This window comes from Geotrypetes seraphini, chromosome 10 (assembly GCF_902459505.1).
Source record: "Geotrypetes seraphini chromosome 10, aGeoSer1.1, whole genome shotgun sequence".
NCBI classification, from domain to species: Eukaryota; Metazoa; Chordata; class Amphibia; order Gymnophiona; family Dermophiidae; genus Geotrypetes; species Geotrypetes seraphini.
Genome location: NC_047093.1, coordinates 60,912,469 through 60,925,145, shown reverse-complemented (window position 1 = coordinate 60,925,145; position 12,677 = coordinate 60,912,469). Strand labels below are relative to the sequence as shown.

General features: G+C 44.6%; 1 protein-coding gene across 7 annotated transcripts in view; it reads right to left on the bottom strand.

Annotated features, from left to right (window-relative positions):
* DIPK1B (divergent protein kinase domain 1B) overlaps window positions 1-12,677 on the bottom strand; it is a 133,629-nt gene that overhangs the window by 112,190 nt on the left and 8,762 nt on the right. For 4 of the 7 annotated variants that reach the window (XM_033960675.1, XM_033960673.1, XM_033960676.1 and 1 more), the window contains exons 5-6: window positions 11,876-12,003; window positions 4,706-4,783 (exon numbers count right to left, since the gene is read on the bottom strand). In XM_033960675.1, the coding sequence (XP_033816566.1) occupies window positions 4,706-4,717 (12 nt within the window). In that variant the 5' untranslated portion in view covers window positions 4,718-4,783; window positions 11,876-12,003. Of the gene's footprint in view, window positions 1-4,705; window positions 4,784-11,288; window positions 11,437-11,875; window positions 12,007-12,677 lie in introns of those variants that run through there. The other 3 variants (XM_033960677.1, XM_033960678.1, XR_004540845.1) reach the window with 2 other exon arrangements.

The window sequence follows — 12,677 nt, the reverse complement described above, 5'->3', positions numbered from 1 at the left end:
ACTTTCCAACTCAGTCGGTGTATGTGTGCAGTCCTTCAGGGGTGCTGGTACAGGCCTTCATGAATCACATGCAGGCTTTCAGGGGAGGACAGATCTTCAGGGAAGGGGGACCCTGGTGTAGAAGTATACAGGGGGGGTGTTTCAAAGAGACATGCATATGCCGGATTTTTTTTTTTGGGGGGGAAAGAAATAATGGGTTTAAAAACAGAGGAGAGGGAGAGAGATGGTGGACAATGGGATTTAGGGAGGGAAGGAACAAAAAGGGAAAGAAGCTGGACACAAGTGATGATGTGGAGGGGGGGATAGAGATGGTGGACCCTGGGGTGGTGGGGAAGGAGGGAGAGATGCTGGATGAAAGGATAGTTAAGAAAAGGTGGATCTGTGGATGGAGATGAAATAAGGAAAGATGCCAGACCTCCAGGGGAGGGAAAGGAAACAGAAGGAGAGGACAGAGATAGAAGATGGATGGTTAGCACAGAGAAAGAAGGAGACCCTGGCAAGCAAGTTATTAGAAGACAACCAGTGCCTGGGACCAACAAGATTTGAATAATGACCAGACAACACAAGGTAGAAAAAATAATTTTATTTTCTGTTTTTTTATTATATGTCAGCTTTGAAATGTGTATCCTGCCTGAGCTGGTGTTAGACCGCAAACGTAAGCTAGGATTTAACAGAGAGAGGAAAAGTCTTTTTTGTTTATTTTGTTTACATCACAGTGCCAATGTGGATAGGAGAGGGCAAAGGGAGTGAAGAGGCTATAAACCATGGCTGACCACACAAACTTACTGGTGACAAAATGCTTTTACACGCTATGGAAACGGAGGACTATTAAAAAATATTTCGATACAACATCCTTTAGATTACTGGTGCAGTTGCTAATCTTATCTATCCTGGACTACTGCAACATCGTCTACCTGGGTATCCCCCCCCAAAAAGTACAAAAATTAAGAATAGTGCAAAACACTGCAGTCTGCTTGCTCTTCGGACTGAGGAAAAAAGACCATGTTAGTCCCTACTAAAAAAATTACACTGGTTACCAAAGGAAGCGCGAATACTGTTCAAGTTTATTTCAAACAGGTCTGGGGACTAGAACCTTCCTACCTGCTTCCACTACACACTACACGACCCCACACAAACAACCAGAAACTGAAACATCTTTACATACCCAAAGATCACAGGCTGCAAATACAAATCCTTTCTGGACAGAACCTTCATGTTCCAAGCAAGCAGACAGCAATCCTGGCTGGGAAACCACATAAATAGAGCCAGGCAGACCTACGGCGCATTCCGAAAATCAATTAAAACCATTCTATTTGACAAATTCATAGCCTAAACAGATGACCCTCTCTCACTATGATATTTCCCCTTTCAAACCTGATGCAATTTCTCATGAAACTCCTAATTCTTATGTAACATTTCTCCTCTTGCATTCTGTAATTCGCCGATTGTCCAGCCTTCTTTCGATGTGAACTGCCTAGAAGTCATTTGACTATGGCAGTATAGAAAAATAAAGTTATTATTATTATATAAAATAAACCCACCAGGATGTTTGAAAAATACAACCCCCCCCAAAAAAACAAACAAACAAACACCTAATTGGGCAGGAAAATCGATTCAATAGGCTGAATCGAATTGAAATATTTTTCCCTGAATCGGGCAGCACTATTGGGAACCACTGGTTCATGCAGAGTGGTATTATTTTGTGTGTGTAGACATATGTGCATGAAACTCCAAATACAAATAGACAAATCCGGTATTTGTTTCCACATACCTACCCTCTCCAAGAAAGCCAGAAAAAGTCGCTTGTGCCCAATGCTCATGATAAAGAGATTGTGTACAGATCCTAGCACAATTTACTGCATGGACCCATGGTCCCTCCCTTTTGCCAATTGTTCTTCTACCTTCTGTCCTGTATGCAGGAACTTCTGTTACTAAGCAGCATTTCAATATTCACTTTAAATGTTATGATTGCTTTCACACCTCCCCACATTTCGGAGGCAGCCTGGTACTGCATTTGTGTCTTAATTAGGACTAGACAGACAAAACAATGTCCCAACTTACTGTAGTGACAGTCATTGTTGCCCAGTTTAGCTCACATTAGGGAGAGACCTTTATTTCTACTGCTAGATGACCTTTTCTGCCAAAATTCTACTGAAACATTAACTGGTGTGTGACTGCCTGCTGTAATGCAACATACTAGACAAAACTAAGTCTTTTTGCAGAACTGATCACCTCTAAAGAATGCTGGATTTAAAGTCATCAATGCAGGGCACTTCATACTTTACTTAGGGCTAGATTCACTAATGCCACGGATCAAAGTGAAACAAAGAACATGCTCAGCAGGGTCTAACTAGGGTTTAACAACACATCTATAGTGCCACTGTGCCAAGGAATTAATTACATGATCAGCCTCAATTGCTCAAATGTCAGAGAGACACTTAGAGATGCATTATTAATTTGTTGGATAATAAACATTACAGATATGTACAGCAAAATGTGCATGTTTCATATGTGTACTGTACTTGCTTTTGACTTCTTGCTAACTCCTGTCTTTTCTCTTAACATTTCTCTTTCTCCATCTTTCCCTTCCTGTGCTCCATTCTCTGCTTCTCTCATCTTTTCATCAGTTTGCAGCCCTCTCATCAAAATTTCTTCTAGCCTGGCAATCAGGCTCTGGCTCAATCTCACTGCTGTTGTTATACTCTTCCCATCCGCTCCCAAAATTTATGGCAACATTTCATTGTATTTCCCACAGAGAACATACAGCATTATTAGTCTAAGAGACTCTGTATAAAATCAGATTGGGTTGTATATTCTGCCTTTACTCTCTCCTTTTCTTCATTCAGTCTTTCATGTCTCTCTCTCTACCACTGTGACTTTCACATACCTGGTGCTAACTATCTGAACAGAAGACATCTTTATTTTATTCTGTATAATTGCTTCCAAAACTTGGGTCCCTTTCAAAGTGGACAGCAGAGTTCACCTGCTACTACACTATAATACAGTTCAAACTGCTGTTTGCCTTTCCCCCCTTATTCAGAAAGGGGGCAGAGAGGATCAAAAAAATTCATGGTGGAGGGAACTTTTTTCGCAAATCCAATACATAAAAATCATCACAACTTGCTTACAGTAGAATAATAAGAACAAAAGAATTGCCACTGCTGGGTCAGACCAGTGGTCCATCGTGCCCAGCAGTCTGCTCCCGTGGCAGCCCTTCGGTCAAAGACCAGTGCCGAGTCTAGCCTTACCTGTGTAAGTTCCTGCTGAGCCAGAACTTGTCTAACTTTGTCTTGAATCCCTGGAGGGTGCTTTCCCCTACAACAGCCTCCGGAAGAGTATTCCAGTTTTCCACCACTCTCTGGGTAAAGAACTTCCTTACGTTTGTACGGAATCTATCCCCTTTTAACTTTAAGAGTGCCCTCTCATTCTCCCTACCTTGGAGGGTGAACCTGTCTTTATCTATTTATCTTGAATGTTTTGATCATGTCCCCTCTTTTCAAGGGAGAAGAGGCCCAGTTTCTCTAATCTCTAAATGTATAACAACTCCTCCAGCCCCTTAACCATTCTCTGGCCCCTTTCAAATAGTACAGTGTCTGTCTTCATGTACAGTGACCAGTGCTGGATGCAGTATTCCAGATGAGGACGTACCAAGGCTTGGTATGGCAGCATGACAACCTTCTCTAATCTGTTTGTGATCCCCTTCTTAATCATTCCTAGCATTCTGTTCGCCCTTTTTGCCGCCACCACGCATTATGTGGAAAGCTTCATCAACCCCTAAGTCTTTCATGTGTGACTACGGTATTCTGTAATTTGGCTTATTCAGTTTTCTTGATAGTAGAGGGGCTATAGGTGAAGGGAAGACAGAGGTTTTGTTGATCCTTGCTCTGTTTTATTTGTATTTATAAAATGACAATTGTACAGAATATTGTTTTTTATACTTTAATAAAATACACTCTATATAAAATCATAACTGAGGCTTGTGTAGATGGGATGAGATGGTTTGCGGGGACTGAGCTCACAGTAACAGGTTTTTAAAATTTCAGTTCTAGTAGTTTCTTTTATTTCCGCCAGGCCATAGCTGTAGAAAGGTTTAAGCACAGTGGTTTAAGGCTATTGCTTTCAACACCTGCAATGAACCCTTCAGAGCACTGGGCAGCACACCCCACTTAACGGCAGGGTTAGGTTTTGAGCATCAGCCTATAAGAGCATAATCATTCAACAATATTAATTTTTTACATTTCAATTTCAACTATCCAATGTTCCAGGTAGATTACAACTGACATATATACCAGTAAATGAAACAATGAACAGTTAGTGATAACAACACTGAACTAAGATGGTTAAGAGAGTGGTTACACATGAAAGATGCTTTTTGGATGTCTTTTTTTTTTAAATAAATTGAGTATGTTAAGAGTACAGGACTGCTAATATTCTTTTTCCTCGACGTGAATGCCATTGGCAACTTGCTGACAACCCACTTTATATACCCCGTAAAGTCTACACACGACCCATGCAGTCCTGACATCAGAGGTAGGTAGAGGTCATAATAATGAGACTTGACCATAAAATGTAAATCACTGTCAGGACTCAATATATTCTGTCTCCTTGCAGGAAAGTATGACAAACTTCCGCTAACAGATCCAATCCATAGCCACCTTGCTGCACAGAGGATCAGTCTTTCCAGTCAGATGCAGATATTTTTTACCTGGGGTGCCATGACAAGATGCCGAATAGGTGAAGATCTCTTGCTTATACAGGTGGAGCTTCTGCGATAGCCAAGTTCCTGGCAGGAAGAAAAAAATATGATTTCTACAGTCCTACAGATAGGGAAAAAGCACAGTTACTTACCGTAACAGGTGTTATCCAGGGACAGCAGGCAGATATTCTTGACTGATGGGTGACGGCACCGACGGAGCCCCGGTACGGACAATTTTAGAGTGATTGCACTCTAAGAACTTTTTAGAAAGTTCTAGCTCGGCCGCACCGCGCACGCGCGAGTGCCTTCCCGCCCGACAGAGGCGCGCGGTCCCTCAGTTAGTATAAGCCAGCTAAGAAGCCAACCCGAGGAGGTGGGTGGGACGCAAGAATATCTGCCTGCTGTCCCTGGATAACACCTGTTACGGTAAGTAACTGTGCTTTATCCCAGGACAAGCAGGCAGCTATTCTTGACTGATGGGTGACCTCTAAGCTAACAAAAAGAGGGATGGAGGGAAGGTTGGCCATTAAGAAAACAAATTTTGTAATACAGATTGGCCGAAGTGACCATCCCTTCTGGAGAATGCATCCAGACAATAATGAGATGTAAAAGTGTGAACTGAGGACCAAGTAGCAGCTTTGCAGATTTCCTCAATAGGAGTGGAACGGAGGAAAGCTACAGATGCTGCCATTGCTCTGACTCGATGGGCCGTGACAGAACCTTCCAGTGTCAGTCCGGTCTGAGCATAACAGAAAGAAATGCACGCTGCTAGCCAATTAGACAACGTGCGTTTAGAAACAGGACGTCCCAATTTGTTCGGATCAAAGGACAGAAAAAGTTGGGGAACTGATCTGTGGGGTTTCGTACGCTGCAGATAGTAAGCAAGAGCCCTTTTACAATCCAAAGTATGCAGAGCTTGTTCCCCAGAATGAGAATGAGGTTTTGGAAAAAAAACCGGTAGGACAATGGATTGGTTGAGATGAAATTCCGAGACAACCTTGGGGAGAAACTTTGGATGTGTACGCAGAACCACCTTGTCATGATGAAAGACCGTAAAAGGTGGATCTGCAACCAGTGCATGAAGCTCACTGACTCTCCTGGCAGAGGTAAGAGCAATAAGGAAAAGTACCTTCCAAGTGAGAAATTTGAAAGGAGAAGTAGCTAAAGGTTCAAATGGAGGCTTCATTAAAGCTGAAAGAACCACATTGAGATCCCAGATAACCGGAGGGGCTTTAAGAGGTGGTTTCACATTGAAAAGCCCACGCATGAACCTGGATACCAGGGGATGAGCTGAAAGAAGTTTTCCATGGACTGGCTCATGAAAAGCTGCAATGGCACTGAGGTGGACCCTGATGGAAGAGGACTTCAGGCCAGAATCAGACAAAGAAAGAAGATAATCCAACAACGTCTCCACCGCTAGGGAAGTGGGATCAAGATGATGAAGAAGACACCAGGAAGAAAACCTCGTCCACTTTTGATGGTAACATTGTAGAGTGGCTGGTTTCCTGGAGGCATCCAGAATGGAACGAACGGGCTGAGATAAAAGAGTATCAGTCGAGTTCAGCCCGAGAGATACCAAGCCATCAGGTGTAGAGACTGGAGGTTGGGATGCAGAAGGGTTCCCTGCTGTTGCGTAAGCAGCGAAGGAAACAGAGGAAGAAGAAAAGGTTCCCTGGAACTGAGTTGAAGTAGAAGGGAGAACCAATGTTGCCTGGGCCACCTCGGAGCAATCAGAATCATGGTGGCTCGTTCCCTCTTGAGCTTGAACAAGGTTCTCAACATGAGAGGCAGAGGAGGGAAGGCGTACAGGAACAGATTCGACCAGTCGAGGAGAAAAGCATCTGCGGTTAGACGGTGTGGAGAGTAAAGTCTGGAGCAGAATAGGGGCAGCTGATGATTGTGAGGAGCAGCAAAGAGGTCTATCTGAGGAGTGCCCCATTGAGTGAAGATAGAGTGCAGAGTTACGGGATCGAGTGTCCACTCGTGAGGTTGGAGAATTCTGCTTAGTTTGTCTGCTAAGGAATTCTGTTTCCCTTGAATGTATATAGCTTTCAGGAAGAGATGATGATCTATGGCCCAAGTCCAGATCTTCTGGGCTTCCTGGCATAAAAGGCGAGAGCCTGTCCCACCCTGTTTGTTGATGTAGTACATCGCAACCTGATTGTCTGTGCACAACAGAAGGACCTGAGGAAAGAGAAGGTGTTGGAAGGCCTTGAGGGCGTAAAACATCGCTCTGAGTTCCAGGAAATTGATTTGATGTTTCCTCTCCTGGGCTGACCAAAGACCTTGCGTCTGGAACTCGTTCAAGTGAGCTCCCCATGCATACAGGGAGGCGTCGGTGGTGATGACTAGTTGATGAGGAGGCTGATGGAACAGAAGACCTCTGGATAGATTTGAGGATACCAACCACCATTGCAGAGACTGACGAAGAGATGATGTCACAGATATGTGTCGTGAGCAAGGGTCCGACACTTGGGACCACTGAGTCGCAAGGGTCCATTGAGGAGTGCGCAGGTGAAGACGGGCATGAGGTGTGACATGAACTGTGGATGCCATGTGTCCCAAGAGCACCATCATTTGCCTTGCTGAGATGGACGGCAGAGGAAGTACCTGATGACATAGAGACTGAAGGGTCTGAAGACGATTGGATGGCAGGAAAGCTCTCATGAGGAGTGTATCCAGGATCGCTCCAATGAATTGAAGTCTCTGAGTGGGAATGATATGGGATTTGGGTAGATTGATCTCGAATCCCAGAAGTTGTAGAAACTGGATGGTTTGGTTGGTGGCCAGAAGGACCGCTTGGGCAGAAGTGTCTTTGATCAACCAATCGTCCAGGTAAGGAAATACATGCAGGTGGTGAGAGCGTAGAAAAGCCGCCACCACAATGAGACATTTGGTGAATACCCTTGGAGATGAGGCAAGACCGAAGGGCAGCACCTTGTACTGGTAATGACAATGATTGATCATGAATCGGAGATATGGTCTTGAGGTTACATTGATCGGTATGTGAGTGTAAGCCTCTTTGAGATCGAGGGAGCATAGCCAGTCGTTTTGATTTAGAAGGGGATAAAGGATGGCTAAAGAAAGCATCTTGAATTTTTCTTTTACCAGATGAATGTTGAGATCGCGAAGATCCAGGATGGGTCTGAGATCTCCTGTCTTTTTGGGAACTAGAAAGTAGCGGGAGTAGAATCCCTGCCCCTTTTGATCTAGAGGAACTTCCTCTATAGCGTTCAGAAGGAGGAGGGATTGGACCTCCTGAATAAGGAGGGCTGATTGAGGACTGTTCAAAGCAGACTCTTTTGGCAGGCTTTGAGGTGGGAGAGTCTGAAAGTTGAGAGAGTAGCCGTGGCGGATGATGTTGAGGACCCATTGGTCCGAAGTGATTACTTCCCACCGGCTGAGGAACAGAGAAAGTCGACCTCCTATTGGTTGAGGCAGGAGAGCAGGAATAGGGATACTGGCTATACTGCGGAGAATGAAGTCAAAAGGGCTGTGACTTTTGCTGAGGAGGTTGTTTTACAGCTTGTTGCTGTTGCTGTTGTCTGGGAGGCTGACGTTGCTGTTGTCTCTGACGCCTAGGTTGTTGAGCAGTGGTAGGCAATGGACGGGCTGTGAAACGGCGTTGATAGGCCGATTGCTGCCTGTATGGTCTTGGCGGAGGAGGCTTCTTTTTATTTTTGAGCAGGGTATCCCAGCGCGTCTCATGAGCAGAGAGCTTTTGTGTGGTTGAGTCCATGGAATCCCCAAAGAGCTCATCCCCTAGACATGGGGCATTGGCTAACCGATCTTGATGGTTAACATCAAGCTCGGATACCCGAAGCCAGGCCAAACGACGCATAGCTACTGACATTGCTGTCGCTCTGGATGTAAGTTCAAAAGTGTCATATATGGATCTCACCATAAACTTACGCAATTGGAGAAGAGACGACAAGCATGTGTGAAAAGCGGAATGCTTTCGTGAAGGAAGATATTTCTCGAAAGAAGCCATGGTGGTAAGGAGATGCTTTAAATAAAAAGAAAAATGAAAAGCATAATTACTAGCCCTATTAGCTAACATAGCATTTTGGTAGAGCCTCTTACCAAATTTATCCATGGCCCTTCCTTCTCTGCCAGGAGGGACAGATGCATATACACTGGCTCCTGAAGTCTTTTTAAGGGTGGATTCGACAAATAAGGATTCATGTGGTAGTTGAGGTTTGTCGAACCCAGGAATGGGAATTACCTTATATAGAGAATCCAGTTTACGTGGGGCCCCTGGGACAGTTAAAGGAGTCTCTAAATTCTTATAGAAAGTTTCCCTTAGGATGTCATGAAGGGGAAGTTTCAAAAATTCCTTTGGAGGCTGATCAAAATCAAGGGCATCCAAAAAAGCTTTAGACTTTTTGGATTCAGCCTCCAAAGGAATGGACAAGGACTCACACATCTCTTTCAAAAAACTAGAGAAAGAGGAAGTGGCCTGTTTGGAGGATGGGTCAGGGACAGCCGAATCCTCCTCCTCTGAGGAACATTCTCCTTCAGAAAGAAAGGGTTCCTCTGAGTCTCCCCACAGATCAGGGTCCCTTACATGGGAAGAATGGTCCCGAGACTCAGGTGTCGACGTTTGCATGTGTCGGGTTTTGCGTATCGACTTACCCGACCTCATCGATACCGTGTCCGGAGAAGTTATCGGACGCACCGGTGCCGAAGTCTGCACCGATTGATGGTGAGCTCTCGGCTCCGGTGCAAGGACTGGCATCGATACCGATGAGGTTAGGTGAAGCGGTACCGAAACAGTGGAAGCGGTTAAAACGGGTTCCACAATCGGTACCGATACAGGTTGTTCAACAACCGGTACCGATGGCTCGGTGCGAACTGGCACCGGAAGGTTCGGTGTCATGATGGCAGGAAGGAGTCGTTCTAATTGTTCCTTCAGCTGCACCTGAAGGATGGCCGTAATGCGGTCATCGAGGGATGGCACCGGTACCGCTTTTTTCTTCTGCGGTACCTGCGGTGCCGCTCGACGCCCCGGAGATGAGGAGCCCGATGTCGAGGGACTCACCTCTATAGGGGCGGAGCGCTTCCGCTGGCGTCGAACCGGCGGCAGGATTGGGCTCACTGCACTCGAGGCCGGAAGACGTTCCAGCGGGGAAGGCTTCTTAGCCGGCTTACCTGACTGTTGGGATGCCGGTGTGGAATCACGCGGCGTCGAAGACGAGGGTGCCGACTGAATCGGTGCCGAAGCCGGAGTCGAAGGAACGGGGTCGGACATCTCGGCACCGAACAACAATCGCTGTTGAATTAAGCGATTTTTTAAAGTTCGTTTTTTCAAAGTAGCACAGCGGGTGCAAGAGGAGGCCTGATGCTCAGGACCCAAACACTGTAAACACCAGTTGTGTGGGTCCGTGAGAGATATAGGCCTAGCACACCGCTGGCACTTTTTAAAACCCGGTTGAGGGGGCATGAAAGGAAAAACGGCTTCCGCCAAATCGAAGGCCGAGGCTTCGATGGTGGCAGAAGGCCCCGCCGGGGAAAACCGAAATTGAAGAAAAAATTGAAAGAATTTTTTTTTTTTTTTTTAAACAAAATAAAAGAAAGAAAAAAGGCAAATTAGCCAAACGTTTACGCGAGCGGGAAGGCAAGTATGAAAAAATTTTCAACAGCCGTTGAAAACGCGTCTTCTTAGCTCCGCGGAAACTAAGAAACTGAGGGACCGCGCGCCTCTGTCGGGCGGGAAGGCACTCGCGCGTGCGCGGTGCGGCCGAGCTAGAACTTTCTAAAAAGTTCTTAGAGTGCAATCACTCTAAAATTGTCCGTACCGGGGCTCCGTCGGTGCCGTCACCCATCAGTCAAGAATAGCTGCCTGCTTGTCCTGGGATAAAGCTGCTTACGACAGAAGGATTAACATAAATTCCAATACAGTATTATCCTGATATACAAGTTACACATGCTAAAAGAGAAAAAACAAACACTAATACACTGGAAAGATGTATATTACACAGCAAGATAAACAGACAATGGTCTGATTGCCCTTTCCAAATAAAGCTGAATTATTTTAATTTTCATATTAAGAAGGCACGAACAGGATTTGAGGTGTAGAAACACACATGGAAAGAAAAGCCCCAGGGATGTATTCAGGTCTACAAACTGTCAGGTAAGCACTCCGCTCATCCGAATTATATGACCATCTGAGCAGTTACTGTGCCATCCTACGCTAAAAAGCCTCTAGTGCAACTTGATAAAAGGCAAAATTGAGGTTGGCGAGACTCAAATTCTACACCTGGGACAGAATGCAATATTGGAAGAACTGCCCTCAGAAATACTATTGAGCCAATGTAAATATTCAGGAATAATTCTCAATTCCACTGTCATTTAAGGCCCAGATCAGAGCTGTTGTGTCCAAAGCTTTTTGGAGAATGATTTTCTACCTGTGGATAACTTTTACTCTGTAGTTGTTGCAATGTTTCCACCAATTCTTGATTCTGTAACTTTGATATGAGTTAGTTGGCACAGGATGCCACTACTTAGCTTATTACCGGTACTAATAAACCAAAATCAGAATATATACCTGTTGTGGTCCATGTTCCAACATTATCATCCTTCCCACTTTTTGCTTTCAGGTAAGCTATTATTGAAGGGATTTCATTTAAAGTTGTTTAGTAAGTATCTGAAAAGCTGTTTTCAATGCAAGTTATTTGTGGAACATTTTACCTGTAGAAATTTGAATTTTGCCAGACCTCTAAAAACATGCCCTTTTCAATCTGCATAAAATTTAAAAGAAAGAAAAAATGATAAAGGATTGATAGATTTTAGCAGATCTTCATAAATAATTAATGAAGAATTACTGCCCTAACTTCCAATGATCCTTGAATCAGATATAATGAATGTAGGATGATAATTGCACAATAAAGAATTATAAAACAAAAAAAATAAAAATAACTGAACACAACTCGATTACATACTCATGATCAGACACATGGTGGCAAGGACGTTGTGCAAGATCTATGAGTAGATCTACATAAGGCATTAAAATGCAAGCTAGAACCTGAATGGTGGAAGAAATGGTCTTGGAAACCATCAACAGTATCAAATCCTGGCTCATTCTGAAGCATACTTAGATAGATACTGTTTGTTATTGTGTGAACCCCCCGACCCAGATTCTAATTGCCAATAACTAAATGATAAAATAAGTTATAATACCTGGGCTGATGAACTGACTTTGCAATCTAGCCATCCATAGTCCTTGATTTCCGTATGGCTGAATGGATGGGCGACGAGTAAGAAGCAAGCAGGTTTCCTGAGATGTGTTTCACAATAGGGATCAACCTCTGCTGAATCAAAAATAATTTCAGAGTAAAGTTTACAGTAGCTACTAGGATGATGGCTTCTAAGAGGCAGATAATCAGCATACCCTTCAAAAGGTAGACTAAACAATTCAGGCAAACAGATGTCTGCAGTCATTCAAGGCAACGTAGTAGTGCAAGTATGAAACAGGAAGACATACTTCAAAACTCCACTTCTTCTAGGATATATATACTCTATTATAAGTCGAGTCCCCCAATTTTCCCCCAAAATTGTTGAATATAGGTCAGGCAGCTTAATATTCAAGTGTCCTGCTAGGATCTGCACTCAGCCCCCTTCCCTCCCAGGCTCGCTACCCTGTCCATCATACCTCCTCTGCCACTGGAATCCCTAGTGGTCCAGAGATGTAGCGGGCAGGAGTGAGCTTTCCACGCTCCTGCCCCGCTGCTAACCCGGTCGCTCATTCACTGCCGCTGAGTGGTACAAGTAGGAATGTGCTTTGGCGCCATCACCGCTGTTTGGTGCTGAGCGGCTTCCTGAATGGCTCCCGCAAATTCTCACAAGAAATTGCAGGAGCCCTTCAGAAATCCACTCAGCGCCAAGCAGTGGTGGCGGCAAAGCGTGCTCCTACTCGATACTGCTCAACGGCTGAAGCTGGAACTTGTTGCAGTGAGTGAAGAAAGCTCGATCCTGCCTGCTA